We start from the raw sequence: 17,542 nt of genomic DNA, 5'->3' as shown, positions 1-17,542 counted from the left end.
TGGGGCTACAGCAGACGGAGTAACCCCTTGCTCAAGCCAGCCACCTTGGGTCCAAGCTGGTGAGCTTTGCTCAAACCAGATGAACCCGTACTCAAGCTGGCGACCTCGGGGTCTCGAAACTGGGTCTACCGCGTCCCAGTTTCACGCTCTATCCACTGCGCCACCGCCTGGTCAGGCTGCCTTATGATTTTACGTTTAATCTGTTGTATCAGAACAGCAAGAAATAGATGTTTTGCCATACCATTAAGGAGCCAAATTAAGGAGTCTTTATTTTAAAGCTGGCGATCGCAAGGAGATCTAAGTCATTCAAGTCATGTGGCCCGAACACAGTTTGGGGCCAGCTTTCAAAGACAAAATCACATACTGGTTGGGGCATGGGAAGGAGGGGAGACCAGCAAAGCATGGTACAAAAGCAATAAAACATATTCATTAATTTCGCTAAGAAGCTTTATTAAATCTTACTGTCTTATTACAATGTTTATCTATAGGATCAATGTAAAAGAAAAACACTACACACTAAGACTATAAGCTTTGAAGATGATAACACAGTAGTGATAAATGTTTCGTATGCTTCACAAAAACATTTCTAAACATTCTAGGGTTTATGGCCCACCCTCTGACACCTCTGCTATTTGGCGAAGCTAACTTTAAGGCCAGGGGTAGGGAGTTTTAGACCTAAGTAAGTTCTGGTGTTATTTAGTTTAAGATAGAAGAGAAGCTAAATGAAGTTATTTATGCTAAGAGCCTTTTTTTTCTATATTTCAAATTCATTAAGAAATAGTATCAAGTATGCAATAAAAGAATTTCTCATATCATTTAGTATTTGATAATAGCAGTTGAGGGCAATTCTCATTTAGAAAAAATTTTATCTCAAGCTCAAAAAAATTGCAGTAAGACTTGCCTGACCAGGCGGTGGTGCAGTGGATAGAGCATCGGACTAGGATGTAGAGGATCCAGGTTCAAGACCTCAAGGTCGCCAGCTTGAGTGCAGGCTCATCTGGTTTGAGCAAGGCTCACCAGCTTGAGCCCAACGTCTCTGGCTCGAGCAAAGGGTCACTCGGTCTGCTGTAGCCCCCCAGTCAAGGCACATATGAAAGAGCAGTCAATGAGCTAAAGTGCCGTAAAAAAGAGTTGATGCTTCTCATCTCTCTCCCTTTCCGTATATCTGTCCCTCTCTCTGTCTCTCTCTGTCTCTGTCACAAAAAAAAGAAATTGCTGTAAGACTTGACTAATGCCAAGCAACCAAAACCGATGTGTGAAAGAGCACGTCAGGATATTTAGCTTCATTTCTGACCAAAAGTCACCACACTGGTGATTTTTAAATCCATGAGAGTGAACAGAGTTCACTATTGGCACTATTGTTCACTAATACATGATGGATTGAAATATTTTCCACGAAGTATCTGTTGATGACTAAAACAATGAATAACCATGGGCTTTAATCACCTTATGTTTTCATAGACTTTGTAAGTTTGTCCACTCCACATATATTTTTAGCACCATTGGTTGCAAAACATGTAGAGCTTTGTTGCAGGTTCCATTTAAGGTTTTACTGAATTAGTGATTTCTCAACTTCTTTGAAATATTCTTGCCTGTGTTCTTTTTTTTATGCAGATTATTCATAAGTCTAATTCTTCAGTAACTGCAAAGTCTGTGCTGGCTTCTGGAACAAACAGCTACAACTGGACAGTATCAGTAACATCTGTCAACTCATCAAGAGCCGAGGAAAACCACTCAATATCACTTGTCTTTTAAAAAATTGATTATTGATGTTTTTGTCAACATTCTCAAGTCTTTGAACAATTGTTCTCACCAAAAGGCTAACAGTCTTGAGCAAATTTTAGGTTTTGCAGGTCAAGGCAGAATTGAGTAAATTTAGGTATTTACTTTCTATGTCCCTTAGAATGTACCTTTTTAAACAATAAAAATAAATTTATTTTTGCCTGACCTGTGGTCGTACAGTGGATAAAGCATTTACCTGGAATACTGAGGTCACCAGTTTAAAACTCTGGGTTTGCCTGGTCAAGGCACATATGGGAGTTGATGTTTCCTGCTCCTCCCCCTTCTCTCTCTCTCTCTCCTCTCTAAAATGAATACTATATACAAAATTTAAAAAATAATTTAAAAAATAAATAAATTTATTTTGGGGAAAAACTACCATGTCTCATTGTTTGATGGGGGTAAGTTCCACACAGTGTAGTCTAACCACTGCTACAATTTACTCACACATCATTTGTGTACAATCACCAGATAACATGAGTGACAAGGTATCCCAATGACTTGATTTCCTGTTAGTCCTATTGACTAAGCCAACAGTCTTTTCACATCATGTGATAAAGAAAAATCACCAAAACAAAACAAAATAAACCAGGCTATCTATTTGAGAACATTCTGTGATTGAATGTGATCTTTAAATGGATTAATAGTTCTCTACCTTGGGGTCTCTAAATCTGTTTAACAACCTGTGCAGGCCATGATATCTGTTTAACAACCTGTGCAGGCCATGAGTTAACAAATGTCTTCTAACCCAACAGTCACTTTTTTTTTTTTTTTACAGAGACAGAGAGAGAGTCAGAGAGACGAATAGATAGGGACAGACAGACAGGAACGGAGAGAGATGAGAAGCATCAATCATCAGTTTTTCGTTGTGGCACTTTAGTTGTTCATTGATTGCTTTCTCATATGTGCCTTGACCGCAGGCCTTCAGCAGACCGAGTGACCCCTTGCTCGAGCCAGCGACCTCGGGTCCAAGCTGTGAGCTTTGCTCAAACCAGATGAGCCTCCGCTCAAGCTGGCAACCTCGGGGTCTCGAACCTGGGACCTCCGCATCCCAGTCTGACACTCTATCCACTGTGCCACCGCCTGGTCAGGCCCAATAGTCACTTTTTAAAACAAACCGTTACTTGACCATAAACACACATCTCTAAAACACTTGACTTTAAACACCATTGGTTTGCACACCCTGAAATGTATTTTTTTTCATCCCAACATTGCCATGTCATAAATTAAAAAATAATAGAGCCCTGGGATGCTCAGTATCCTCCTGATATGTCAAGGTTCTGGGTTTGATCCCTAGTCACCACACATTCAAGAATCAATGAATAAATGCATAAATAAGTGGAACAAGAAATTGATGTTTCTTTTTCTTCCTAAAATCAATAAATTAAAAATAATTTTTTTCTTAATCATAGAGAATTTCATTATCACCACTTGAATGCTTAGTAGCACCTGTGGTATATGTTCTTTTTCATGCAAGTTAGAGTAATCTTGGAGTTTCAGTCATGGCCAACCAGAAGACAGTCTTTCCCCCTCTGTGATTAATCCAATATTTTTGGAAGTATGTTCAAAGTTGTTTGGGGCCTCCCTCTTCATTGCCACTAGATAAGAAGGCCTGCAACTTGTCTTTCAGCAGAATTTTAATTAGTAACAAGAGATCACCCCTTCCTTTTCTTCTTAGGACGCTGATAACAGGGCAGAAGTCTGGAGCTCTTCCTCACACTCTAAAGATCCATTTCAGGAGATCTATTCTGTTGGTATTTTTTAATGCTGATCCTAAGATGTGTCCCACCTCCTCATAAGCAGAGATTCTGTAGGTTTAGAATTCTTATTCTCACGTGGCAAGGCCTCAAGCCAGGTCTTCGGATGCTGTGTGGTTGGTGCATCATCAGAGCCAGAAGGAGCTGGGAGGAACGCCGAGTCGGGGGGGGGGAGGGCTGGGAGCGACGCACCTGAAGGGTGCTGACAACACACCTGATCTGTACCACTTTGCGCGGCCCTTAGTGGGAAAGACGTTCCCGGCGTCAATTCCTACTTTTGCTGCTATCACCTTCACACCTAAATTCGTGTACTGTTTTCTCCAATGAACCGAGCTGAATGAAACTGAAGCCGTCATCGTAGTGCCCCCTGGCGACACCAATGGGGGCTGAGCAGTTGCGGCGTAAGCACCCCTTACCTACGAGTCTGGGGCCGCAGCTCTTGCGCTCTGAGCACAAACCCTTGGGAGCCGGGGCCGCGACAGAGGGTGCGTATAGCAACGAGGGTCAGGATGGGCTCCGGCAACTCGCTCTGCGGCTGGGGTGTGGTGTGGGAGGCTGGGCGGGGCCTGGACAGCAGGACTAGCGGGGCTGGGCCGGGCTGGGCGGGGCTGAGCGGGCGGGCGGGGCTGGGCGGGGCCTGGACGGCGCGAGTCGCGCTGCTGGGCTGGCGCCCTCGGGACCGCGCGCCGCACCTTGGGGTCTCAGCGGCCGGCTGCGCGCAGACTTACCGGACACTCGCACAGACATGGTGTGCTCCCTGGGAGAGGGAAGCCAGGCCACTCCCGCGGGCGGCCCCGGTGAGGAACCAGGAGCCCCCACGCGGCGGAGTAGCAGGCGGGGACGGTCAGGCCGCGCTGTGTCTTTAAGACCGTGTTACCGCTGACACCAACGGTGAGGAACCTAGCCCCAGGTCCCGGGAAACCCCCAGGGAGAATGGGCGGATGATATCTGGGCGTGGAAATTGGGGAGGTTAGGAATGAGCCGGAGCACCTGCTTTGAGCCAAAGCGTCCAGGTACCTTGTAAGTTATAACAGGGCTCAGGTGAGTCTGAGCAAGGCCAAGTTCCAAAGGGAGGAGAGGCCCGAGTCTGGCTTCAGCGCCCGCTCGGCTTGGTCCTTCATGATCTCGGTAAGCCCAGCCAATTTATGAACTAGTGGGGTGAAAGCAGGAAGCTTCTGGCCTCTGTGGTGGGTGGGGAGGCGGAGGAACCAGCTACTGTCAGCTGTCAGGCCTTGGGCACCCAGTTCTTTACAAGTTTCCTGGGCTGAGAGGTGCAGCTGTGGCTGCCCGTGGGCCCAGATGAGGCGTTTGGCAATGCGCTTAGGACCTCAGGGTAAGCAATGGAAAGGTGGCTGGGAACTGTGCCTCCCTGGTGCCCACTGGGGGTTGGTCCACTGGCACCAGGGAGAAGAGGCTGAGGGGTCTAATGACACTGGGTGAGCAGAACTGAGGATTATGAAGTCATAGTGCAAGTGGGATGCTACAGGTGGGACCTGGGGTTGACTGCCTGCCAAGAGGAAAGGTATTGCCCAGGCAGATCAGTGCTTCCTGCCCGTGGAAGGGAGCCTCTGGGATCAGTAGGGCACACCTGGTGCCCATGGTGGACTGATGAGTCGGGTAGGCCATCCTACCACAAGGGTCCCCCTCCCTATCCTACACAGGAATGAAAGCAGTCCCATGTCCACAGTCTGTAAGCCTAAATAGCACCCACGCCATGGGGAAGGAAAGCAATAGAGAGACTGAGTGGCATCTCCTGCTGCCCCGCTTTCTCTCTGACCTCTTCCTGGCAGACCACTGTGGCTCTGTCCAGCCCCAGCTCTGTGAGCTTTCTGTTCATCCTCAGTAATTGGCTTCCAGGATATAGGGTTCCAGAGCTCTGGGGAATGTGCACTAAGGAGCAGATAGTACCAAAGATCACCACTGACTCCCACCCCCTACTTCTCCAGATGCAGAGGCCTCCATGGCTGTGATAAGCCTTCTGTTCTTGGCAGTGATGTATGTTGTTCACCACCCCTTGATGGTCAGTGACCGGATGGACCTGAGCACACTAGCCAGAAGTCGGCAGCTGGAGAAGCGCATGAGTGAGGAGATGCGCCAGTTAGAGATAGAGTTTGAAGAGAGAAAGCGAGCAGCTGAGCAGAAGCAGAAAGCAGAGAACTTCTGGAGAGGAGACACATCCAGAGACCAGTTAGTGCTGGAAAGGAAAGACATGGGGTGGCCATTCCAGGCCAAGGGCCAAGAGGGGCCACTGAGCTGGGTGCTGGGAAACCTGTGGAATGCTGGCCTTTTTTGCCTTTTTCTTATCTTCGAGCTTCTGCGACAGAACATGCAGCATGAACCGGCCTTTGATTCCAGCAGTGATGATGAGGAGGAGGAAGTCCGGGTGGTGCCTGTCACCTCCTACAACTGGCTTACTGACTTCCCTTCGCAGGAGGCCCTGGAATCCTTTTACAAACGCTGTATCCAGAATGCCACCCGTGACCTGCCCTGCACCTGTGAGTTTGTGGAGAGCTTTGTGGATGACCTTATTGAAGCCTGTCGGGTGCTCAGCCGCCGGGAGGGTCACCCACAGCTGGAGGACTGCCTGGGCATTGGGGCTGCCTTTGAGAAATGGGGAACCCTCCATGAGACCCAGAAATTTGATATCCTGGTACCCATTATCCCCCCCCAGGGTGCCATGTTTGTACTGGAGATGAGGGATCCATCCCTAGGCCATCGCTTTGGCAGTGTACTGGTGGAGTCAGAATGCATGTGCAAACGTGAGAAGCTTCTGGGGGATGTGCTGTGCCTGGTGCACCACCATGGGGACCACTCAGGCCTCTTGAACAAGTGCAGCAGCTCCATCAAAGCAGCCCTCTGCACTGGCTCCCACCTGGACGTGTGCAAGACCATACAGTGGTTCCGGAACATGGTGGGCAATGCCTGGGCCCTTGTAGCCCACAAGTATGACTTTCAGCTCAGCCTCCCACCATCCACCACCTCCTGCAAGCTCAGGTTGGACTACCGCTCAGGCCGCTTTCTCTCTATCCAGTTGGTCCTGGGGGTGCAACAGGAAGACACCTTGGTCTACCTGGTGAGCCGGGCCTCCGACCAGGAACAGCTGACCAGTGTGGACTGGCCTGAGTCCTTTGCAGCCTGTGAACACTTGTTCCTGAAGCTGGTAGGGCGTTTTGCTCCAGAGAACACCTGTCACCTCAAGTGCCTTCAGATCATTTTAAGTCTCTGGAACCTTCAGAGCTTACCCCAGGGAGCATCCCATCCCATCCTTACCTCTTACCACTTCAAAACAGCCCTCATGCACCTTTTGCTGTGGCTGCCCCTCCCAGACTGGCAGCACAGCATGCTCTCCCAGCGGCTCCAGGACATCCTTTGGTTCTTGGGCCGTGGCCTCCAGCAAAGATCCCTCCACCATTTCCTCATTGGTAACAACTTCCTGCCCCTGACCATCCCAATCCCTAAGAAATTTCGGAATGCTGAGCCTGTCAATCTCTTCCAACACCTGGTGCTAAACCCCATGGCACATTCACAGGCATTAGAAGAGTTCCACAACCTTCTGACCCGGGTGAAAGCTCTACCCTGTACCCCATTGGCTGGGGCACATTAATGTAAAGACCATTAAAAAAGGGGGGAAGTTATTTCTGATTCTAAAGGCTGCAAAAGAGTTTCTTTTTCAGATATTAGTGGTATGTGTGATCCTTGTCTTGTGAACAGGCATTGTAATAGATTAAGATACTTTAAGGAGCGTGTAAAGTGGTCAGGAAGATGAGGTCCCAGTGGGTGTTCTGAGGTTTTCTTCTCCTGACTTAACTTTTATCATGTCCCACAGAGATCCCAGGGAAATGGATATTATGGGAGGATCTTGCTGCTAAAGAGTTAGATCCCGAGGTGGCCTCTGAAGTTGTGTTTTGTATCAACACTGGAAATGAAAGAGAACCAGAGAATATCTCCACTCCAGCTCATTCCTTATATTTTAGGAGCTAATTTTTCAGACTTTCACTATTTGAAGATACAGCCAAGATGTTTATTTTCTGTTTTCTTAATTTAGACCAATTTTATATGACAATTTAACTTTTCATGCATCTGAAAAAATTTCATTGCTACTCAAATAATTTATTAGCATTGACTCACAAATATTAAGTCAATAGTGACCTGTCCCATAACTGATAATGTATTTACTACAGTTACCTTAGATAGCCAACATCTGATGACCTTTTCAGTGCCTGGAAGCAACATTATAAAACCCTTAGAAAGGATGATCTTCACCTGACCAGGCGGTGGCGCAGTGGATAGAGTGTCAGACTGGGATGCAGAGGACCTAAGTTTGAGACCCTGAGGTCGCCAGCTTGAGCACGGGCTCATCTGGTTTGAGCAAAGCTCACCAGCTTGGACCCAAGGTTACTTGGTTTGCTGAAGGCCCACAGTGAAGGCACATATGAGAAAGCAATCAATGAACCAACTAAGGTGTCGCAACGAAAAACTGATGATTGATGCTTCTCATCTCTCTTCGTTCCTATCTGTCCCTAACTATCCCTCTCTCTGACTCTCCCTCTGTCTCTGTAAAAAAAAAAATAAAGTGAAAGTAGCAACTTTGTAAATGACTAAGCTTAGATGTAAGTCAATAAAAAAATTTTTTTTAAAAAAAGAAGGATGATATGCTGGGGGCTCCAAGATGAACAATTGTTGTTTCTGAGAGTAGCCATTTGTTTGCTAAATGGAAAGTTTTAGCTATCATATATAGATGTGCTTTTTCTCAGTTTGATATTTTTTGTATTCTCTTTTCAAAGTTCACAAAGGGATTATCTGAACTATATTTGCAGTTTTGCAAAGCAAGGTCAATACAATCGACCACTGGCAGGGCTGGACTGGAAGGGACTGTGAAAAAGTCCAACTAAAACAAAGTCATGATTATGGAGATGTGATTGATGTATATATTTCTGTTCTTTAAAACCATGAGCATCCTGAGGAGGAGTGTTAAGAAATGTGACAATAGGCTTTAGTCAAGGAGCTTAATTGGTTCGAGTGTCATCCTGATGTGCCAAGGTTGCGGGGTTAGATCCTCAGGGCACATAAGAGAATCAACCAATGAATGCATAAATAAGTGGAATAACAAATCAATGTTTCTCCCCCCCCCCACCTTCTTCTCCATCTAAAATCAATTTTAAAATGTTACACTAGTTGTGGGTGTGTTCTTACCTTGCAAGCCAGGAAGATCTGCTGAGGATAACCAGGCCCCACATTTCACTTGACCTTAAGGTGGTTAAGATGCTGGCCTTATGGCTCTGGTTGTAGAATCCACACCCTACTCCCAGAAAAAATAAATTACAAGTGTCCCAGAAGCTGATACCAGTCAATATTTGGGGCTCCCACTGCTCAGTAGCTGCTATGTTCCCATGTTGTCTGCTCGTGTCTGTCAGGTACTGCTTTCAGGTTTAGATGCAGTGGTGGTTGGTTCCATGCTGGTGGGATTTGGGTGTATTATAAAAAACCCTATGCTTTTTGTTTAGAAAATAATTTACTGGTGTTTCTTTCTAAAGCAATAAAGGGGGCTACGTTCTGTATCATTTGGAATCTGTGCATAACACACACAGAAGATCAGCATTCTCACAGGCCTGTTTCCAAGAATTTCACGTTACCCTGATGGCTTCATCCAACACACCCTGGTGTTTTGCAATGCACCTTAAACCAGTCTGCCCTGTGGTTTCCCAGTGGCCTTTCCAGTAGACAGAAAGAATAATTCAGAATGTTAAGGAACATCTAAATAATTTTCATGGTGCCCAAACCAAAATAGCTAAATTGAAAGATCTTAGTGGCTACAAGCAGCATACATAAGTTTTAGAGGTCATAAGTGTGTCACGTAGTGAGAAGATGGTATGATGTTCTAGCACTGTAGGGTTTCTAGTCTAGTAAGAGGCAGGAAAGAAAACATGAAGTTATGAGCCAATGGAAGACTACAAAAGGGAACAGCACAGCTTGCGTGGGGCAGCAGGTGTAAAAAAGTATAGAAAAAACAAGTAGAAGAATGGAGCTGTAGTGCTCTGAGAAAACTCTTACAATGAAAGGGGAAACCTTCAGGTATTTAGGAAGCTGGGCTTTCTTTTAAAACAATACCTGGCTGGCATCCAGGGTAGAACAGCAGTTATAGTAATGAAAATAGTAGCGTTCATTGAGTATCGCCAATGGTCCAGGCACTGTTCTAAATGATTCACATCTGGTAACTCATTTAATCCTCACACTAGAATCCCATGGAGTTGGTGCTTTATCTTCTCCATTTTATCTATGAGGCAACTGAGGCACAGAAAGGATACACGATTTCCCCAAGGTCACATAGCTGGTAATAAATGACAGAGCCTGGAGTAAACCACCTGTCCCAGCAACCTTTCAGCATGATCTTGGGAATTAAACAAGATGTAGGGCTTAAAGTTCTTTGAAAAGCAAAAAGCACTGTATTAATTTTAAGATAAAGGGTGGTATGTTGTTTGGAAATTCCAGAAGACAGAAATTGTTGGTTCTTAGCCCAGTCTTTAGGAGGTCAGGAATTTCATATCCCATACAAAATTAAAGGCATTTGCTCAGAGGCCAAAATGAATGTAAATCCACTTCAACTATGTGCCTGTTGAGTCCCAGTAACAACATGGTTTGTATCATAAACTACATTATGATATAAGCCAGCTGCAGGTTAGAAGGTCAGGGCAAATTTGAACCCAAAAAGATTAATTGTACAGGTAGCCAATTGATAACACTGTTGTTGTTCTCCACCTAAACTAAGGCAGTTTGCATTCATTTTGGGGAAGTAGAATCTCAGTGAAGAGTGAAATGAGGAAGGGGAGTGGCCTCAGCATTGCTTTTCTGCTGAGAAGGAGTAGGGGAGGGACCCCACTACTTTGGTACAGACAGGGTAATTGAGTTTGTTTGTTTTAAAGACTTTATTCATTGATTTTACAGAGAGAAGGGGGGCGCTGTGGGAATGAGAAGTGTCAACTCATAGTTGCTTCACTTTAGTTGTTCATTGATTGCTTGTCATATGTGCCTTGACTGGTCAAGGCCAGGGTTTTATTTATTTTTTATTTTTTGTATTTTTACGAATTTGGAAACGGGGAGGCAGTCAGACAGACTCCCACATGCGCCCGACCGGGATCCACCCGGCATGCCCACCAGGGGGCGATGTTCTGCCCATTTTGGGGCATCGCTCTGCCGCAATCAGAGCCATTCTAGAGCCTGAGGCAGAGGCCCACAGAGCCATCCTCAGTGCCCGGGCAAACTTAGCTCCAATGGAGCCTTGGCTGCAGGAGGGGAAGAGAGAGACAGAGAGGAAGGAGAGGGGGAGGGGTGGAGAAGCAGATGGGCGCTTCTCCTGTGTGCCCTGGCCAGGAATCGAACCCAGGACTCCTGCACTCCAGGCCGACGCTCTACCACTGAGCCAACCGGCCAGGGCAAGGCCAGGGTTTTAAACTGGCAATCTCCGTGAGGCTCTATCCAATGCACCACCACAGGCCAGGTAGTAATTGAGTTTCACACACCATTGACACCACTGATAAACCATTCAATCTTTTGGCATCCTTCATACTACTAATCCCCCTGAACAAAAATGGGCATTCAGAGCAGGAGGTGAATGACCATGACCTTCCTGCACTCACAGAGGGCAAAGGGTAGAGCTGGCCTCTTCCAGCACAAGGAGGCCCAAGCAGTCAACTCAAGAGGCTCCAGTATAATCACAGAACAGCTTCATGCCTCATCTAATGGGTCACCTAGTAACCTTCCTTTGCCAGGAGTTCCAAGCCAGGAGTTCCAAGCCAGTTCTTAAGAGGCTACTGATTCTGCACCACCTACCACCCTCCCAACACCCACTGCTCTTAGTTGGTGCAGACATGGAATCCAGAGGCTCACTCCCCTCGACTCTAGCACTCACTAAACCATGTGCTCAATGGGAGTTTAATCTAGCACTAATACCTATGAAAGAGGGTATTCTCATCACTGTTTTATAAATGGAGAATAAAATGAGGCCCAGAGAGGTTAAGATGCCCAATCCAGGATTTAAACTTCTCTTCCAATGTCACTCATATTAAAGTGCTAGTTATGTCCAGGGCTAGCACCAGGCTCTGGGAAAGCAATGATGAGCAAGGACATGGCTTCATCCTAATGGAGTTGACAATCTATGAAGGGGATAGACATGAAATAGGCACCCTAGCAGATGTAAAATTGCACAAATGACAAGTTCTATGAAAGCCTCCAATATAGACACTTGAGTGTATCAAGGAAGGCTCCCTGAGAAAGTGATGTGAGGTAACTGGGTGAAGATGAGGGTGAAGTGGATTCTATGTGCAGGACATGGCATGTGCAGGGGCCCTGCACTGGGAGTGGGCATGGAGAGGGTGAGTCTGAAAGAAGGCCCAAGTGACCGCAGACCAGGAGCAAAGGAGCAGAGGTATAGTGTAAGATGAGGCTGGGGAGGCTGCAGGGATGAAACCCTGTGGGTCTTGTACATCATTTTATAAGTTCCCAGAGCAGCAGAACTGTTGAATGTGTAGTAGCTAAAAAAAAATTAATACTTTTCCTCTCACCTTCTTAGATGCAGCTGGGCTAATAATCAAATGAACGGAGACAGATTAACAGGAGAAAATCAACGTTTAATACATGTTCCTGGGGGATTCACACAAGCATGAAAAAGTCCAAAGACAGTGTGGCAACACTGGGTATATATGACGTTTTTGGACAAAGGAGAGTGGGGGTGGGGGACAGGGTTTAGATTTCTGAAATGAGAATGGGCGATTTACAGGGTGTTGAGGAAGAACAGAACATACATGGCAGGAAAGTTCTTGCCAGGCAATTCAGAAACAATGGGATGCAGAGTATCTAGCTAACAGGCTTGGAATCTTTCTAATGCTAAGGTAAAGATTCTTTTTTTTTAAGATTTTATTTATTCATTATAGAGAGGGGAGAGAGAGAGAGAAGGGGGAAGAGCAAGAAGCATCAACTCCCATATGTGCCTTGACCAGGCAAGCCCAGGGTTTTGAACCGGCAACCTCAGCATTTCCAGGTTGACGCTCCATCCACTGTGCCACCACAGGTCAGGCGCTAAGGTAAAGATTCTTAAGGTGATTAAGCCAGGGCTTCCTTCCTAAAGTAGGTTTTTCTGTATGAATGTCTTAGGCAGCAAAGGAGAGTCAAAAGTTCTGAGTCTTGTTCCTTTTTTTTTTGGCAGAGACAGAGTCAGAGAGGGACGGACAGACAGGAAGGGAGGGAGATGAGAAATATCAGTTCTTTGTTGCGGTTCCTTAGTTGTTCATTGATTGATTTCTCATATGTGCCTTGACCCGGAGGGCTACAGCAGACCGAGTGACCCCTTGCTTGAGCCAGCGACCCTGGCCCCAAGCTGGTGAGCCTTGCTCAAACTAGATGAGCCCGCGCTCAAGCTGGCGACCTCGCGGTCTCGAACCTAGGTCCTCCACATCCCAGTCCAACGCTCTATCCACTGCGCCACTGCCTGGTCAGGCTTGTTTCTTAATAAACAGTTTAAAATCAATATTCAAAAAAAGCAGCAAAAATTAAGTTCTCTTCAAATGATTTTAGACTTTGAAGAAGAAATGACAGATCAGATTTGTATTTGGCAACCACCAACCTGGGCCTGAAGAGCATAGGTCAGAGCTGGGGTGGGGCTGCTGCAGACTTACAAGGTGTTGTGGACAAAAATGAGAGGCACAAGACTGAAGACTTCTGGGAAGTAAACTCAACAATGGATTGTGTGTGAAGAGTGAGAGAAGGAGGCATCCAGGATGGCTCCTAGTGGCTGGTATCATTTGCTGAGATGAAGAAGCCTATAAAAAGTGTTTTCTTTCCTCTATCCCACACTGCCTGAAGGTGGTCGCTGGGAGAACAATTTCGTGCAAAAAATAAATAGGCTATTTAAAGTGTGGTTTTTAACAAAGGGTAGTAGTACTCTATTGGTTGCCAAACTGACTGAGGCACACTGATGTCATTTAGAGGCAAATGGTGTCAGGGATGCTACAGAGAACAGGAAGGAGTCCTCCACGTTAGGTATTGTTTCCTCCTGAAAGCGAGTAAGCACCCTTAAAAAGAAACCCTGCATAAAATGTCAGATCTGTGTTATAAGAAAGTACTGTATAGGATGTTCTAGGAATACTTGGAAGAATTGTCCTGGCCTTTCCTCCCCTAATACAATTTTCAGGATCATGTCTAGGAATCAGATGAAGCAGATCAGGGACAGGCGGCACTGAGCACCCGACTTACTTCTTCCATTTTTTGTTTTGTTTTTGAAGGAGGTTTGGGGAAGTGATCCAGAAAGCTTTTCGTAAGAATCTGGATAGAAACGATGGCTTCCATTTTTAAAATATACATAAAACATTTTGCGTCTGTCCTTCCCGCCTGTAACGCTCATTGCAGGGTCGGCTCCCTCTCTCCTCTCTCCTCGGTCGCACACGCGTCCGTCACCTTCCTGGAGTGGTGCAGCGCTCACAGCACAAGAAAATGAACCTCGTTTCCTGGTAATCCGCCTTTCCCTTCAGTAAGTGAATTCCGTGAAAGCAGAGCCCTCGCCCGTCCTGCTTCACCCTGGGCTCCCAGCGCCCAGTTCCGCGTACAGCGCCCAAAATAAAAGTTTCATTGGGGGTCCCCTGGAACAGAGCCGAGGACCCCCGTTCTGAATTTCCCTTTATACCACGCCTTCCGAGCGCCGCGTTCCGCTCGGAGGACAGGGCTGTCTGCGCACGCGTGCATCCGACCCCGCCCATGGGTGACGTCACGCGGCCGTTACGGCCCGCGCGCGATTTAAAACCAGCTGTGGATTGGTGGCCGCCAAAATGGGATCTCCCTGCCCAGGTAAGGCTAGGCGTGCGGAGGTGCAGCGGGAAGGTCCCGGCGCGAGGCGAGGGTCCCGCGGGCAAGGCCAGAGGGCTGGCCAGAGCGGGACTGCGGTGTTCTCGGCACTCTCATTGACCTTGCTCTCGGCTGGCCGACGGGGCCAGGCGCGGCGGGGTGGGGGAGAACCCGTGCGCTCACCCAATCGGGAGGCGGCCTCCGCCGGCGTCTTCTCTGTTCGTGGGTGGGAGCGGGACCACTTTTCTCCTGGGTTGCTCCACTGTGCCCTGAGTCTCTTCATTAAAAGCGTGTTTTTTGCCCTGACCGGTTGGCTCAGCGGTAGAGAGTCGGCCTGGCGTGCGGGGGACCGGGGTTCAATTCCCGGCCAGGGCACATAGGAGAAGCGCCCATTTGCTTCTCCACCCCCCCCCCCTTCCTCTCTGTCTCTCTCTTCCCCTCCCGCAGCCAAGGCTCCATTGGAGCAAAGATGGCCCGGGCGCTGGGGATGGCTCCTTGGCCTCTGGCCCAGGCGCTAGGGTGGCTCTGGTCGCAGCAGAGAGACGCCCCGGAGGGGCAGAGCATCGCCCCCTGGTGGGCAGAGCGTTGCCCCTGGTGGGCGTGCCGGGTGGATCCCGGTCGGGCGCATGCGGGAGTCTGTCTGTCTCTCCCCGTTTCCAGCTTCAGAAAAAAAACAAAACAAAACAAACAAAAAACACGTGTTTTTTGGGGAAGGTACGTTAGTCCAGGGCCATGAAATAATTTTGGTTACCGCTGTATGCTTAATACGCATGCATTTTTATATTCATTCCACAAATAGTGGGTGCTCCCTTTAGGTCAGGCCCTCTGTCAGTTGCAGCGATACAGTCAAGAACAAAATAGTCCAGCCTGTTGGAACTTCTATTCTAGTTGGGGAGACAGACAATAAACAAACGAAATAATTTACAGATGAGACCAAGTGCTGTGATTGATAATAGCAGAGTGGGGAGAGGGACCCTTTAGATTAGGAATTTAGGGAAGCTCTTAGCAGGGACTGGGGAAAGTGTTTCAGGCAAAGGAGCAAGTTCAAAAAGGGGGGAGGGCTAGCAGAAAAGTGCCTGACTTGGGATAAGACAGAACATTATGACTAAACAGTGAATGGGGTCACTCAAAGCCTCTGTAGGTCTTGGTAAAACATTTGGGAATTTAGAGTTAACATGTTGGACATGATAAATAACAACCAAGACACAGGTGAAGGATTCGATAAACACTTGGATAAGAGATTGCCACTCGGGAATAATCGGGGCCACTCAGGGAAGTGTGGCTCATGGACTGAGAAATAATTTCGGACATTATCATCATAGATTGTAAAACCATGGGAACAGGTGCAAACACTAGGAAAAGCCTATAGGGGAAACACTCAGGACCAACATTTAGAAGCTGGATAGGAGGAAGAGCTGGAAAAACTTGAGAAGAGAGTAGAACAGAAACCAAGAGTGTTTCAAGAAACGGGGCGAGGGGGCATTGTCAACTGCTTCAAATGCTGAAGAATCTCAAGAGAAATGAGGCCTGAAAAGTGCGGGATTTGGCAACATAAAGGTTGTGGGGTGGTCAATAATAAGTTTTCATGAGGTGGTGGGGATGGAGGTCAGAAGGAGAGAGCTGGAAATGATTAAGAATTGAGGAAGTGGATGCAGAAAGTATTGTTGTTTTTTTTTTGTTTTTTTGTTTTGTATTTTTCTGAAGTTGGAAACCCGGAGGCAGTCAGACAGACTCCCACATGCGCCCGACCAGGATCCACCCGGCATGCCCACCAGGGGGCGATGCTCTGCCCATCTGGGGCATTGCTCTGCTGCAACCAGAGCCATTCCAGCGCTTGAGGCAGAGGCCACAGAGCCATCCTCAGCGCCTGGGCCAACCTTGCTCCAATGGAGCCTTGGCTGCAGGAGGGGAAGAGAGAGACAGAGAGGAAGGGGAGGGGGAGGGGTGGAGAAGCAGATGGGCGCTTCTCCTGTGTGCCTTGGCCGGAAATCGAACCTTGGACTTCTGCACACCAGGCCGACGCTCTACCACTGAGCCAACCGGCCAGGGCCTTTTGTTTGTTTTTTACAGAGACAGAGAGTCAGAGAGAGTGATAGATAGGGACAGACAGACAGGAACGGAGAGAGATGAGAAGCATCAATCATCAGTTTTTCGTTGTGACACCTTAGTTGTTCATTGATTGCTTTCTCATATGTTCCTTGACTGTGGGGCTACAGCAGACCGAGTGACCCCTTGCTTGAGCCAGCGACCTTGGGTCCAAGATGGTGAGCTTTGCTCAAACCAAATGAGCCCGTTCTCAAACTGGTGACCTCGAGGTCTCGAACCTGGTCCTCCTCATCCCAGTCTGAAGCTCTATCCACTGCACCACTGCCTGATCAGGCCAGAATTGTTTTTAAGCTCAATAACTTTCTGTTGAATGAATGGATGCACGATGTCAAAGGAAATGCAAGAAATCAGAAAGAATATTCCAAGAATTGAAGTGTACCTCTAATTCTCATCTTGAGTATTTCTTAGTCGAGTTACTTCTTCAGTGCTTCCTATTTCTGGTCTGGTCTTTTCTCCTGAGGTTCAACTCCTTTCCCTTGCAGTGCTCACATCTAAATAGTCACAGGTCTTCTTGACTCAGACCCTGACAATGTCTCGTGCCTCCTTTCTATTTTTATTTTCTCTTTTGTTTGTTTTGACTTGAGCTGAGAATTGTTAATCACTCTTCAGCTTGTGGGAAGCAATCAGGGAACCCTGAAGTTCTCCTTCCTGTATGTTTGTTTGTTTGTTTGTTTATTTTATTCCTAATCACCACTCCTATTTCATTCCCCTAACATGGGCAAACCATTCACTGTTTATTGTGTATCACTATTTTTAACATGTTCCTATAAAATATGTTGTGCACATGTGTGTGTGTGTGTATATTATGTATATATATTTTTTCTTTTTTTTTTTTTAACAGAGTCAGAGAGAGGGATAGATAGGGACAGACAGGAACAGAGAGAGATGAGAAGCATCAATCATTAGTTTTTCGTTGCGATACCTTAGTTGTTCATTGATTGATTTCTCATATGTGCCTTGACTGTGGGGCTACAGCAGACCGAGTAACCCCTTGCTCGAGCCAGCGACCTTGGGTTCAAGCTGGTGAGCTTTGCTCAAACCAGATGAGCCTGCGCTCAAGCTGGCGACCT

General features: G+C 47.1%; 2 protein-coding genes across 3 annotated transcripts in view; both read left to right on the top strand.

Moving 5' to 3' along the window:
* The first annotated feature begins 4,171 nt into the window (after nt 1-4,171).
* ITPRIPL1 (ITPRIP like 1) lies at nt 4,172-9,075 on the top strand. 2 transcript variants are annotated; one of them, XM_066377671.1, is made up of 2 exons: nt 4,172-4,427; nt 5,528-9,075. In XM_066377671.1, exon 2 carries the CDS (start codon nt 5,530-5,532, stop codon nt 7,138-7,140), a length of 1,611 nt encoding a protein of 536 aa, XP_066233768.1. In that variant the 5' UTR covers nt 4,172-4,427; nt 5,528-5,529; the 3' UTR covers nt 7,141-9,075. The 2 variants fall into 2 exon arrangements, with proteins under 2 accessions (XP_066233768.1, XP_066233767.1); XM_066377670.1 differs by having other exon boundaries at nt 5,483-9,075.
* Nucleotides 9,076-14,296: 5,221 nt separating this feature from the next.
* Nucleotides 14,297-17,542, top strand: part of NCAPH (non-SMC condensin I complex subunit H) — a 36,198-nt gene continuing 32,952 nt past the window's right edge. The window contains exon 1 of the mRNA XM_066377669.1: nt 14,297-14,369. Coding sequence (XP_066233766.1) covers nt 14,351-14,369 — 19 coding nt within the window. The 5' untranslated portion in view covers nt 14,297-14,350. The remainder of the gene's footprint in view (nt 14,370-17,542) is intronic.

Source organism: Saccopteryx leptura, chromosome 3 (genome assembly GCF_036850995.1).
Source record: "Saccopteryx leptura isolate mSacLep1 chromosome 3, mSacLep1_pri_phased_curated, whole genome shotgun sequence".
Taxonomy (NCBI): domain Eukaryota; kingdom Metazoa; phylum Chordata; class Mammalia; order Chiroptera; family Emballonuridae; genus Saccopteryx; species Saccopteryx leptura.
The sequence above is the reverse complement of the archived record's forward strand: the minus strand, read 5'-3'. Positions and strand labels throughout refer to the sequence as shown.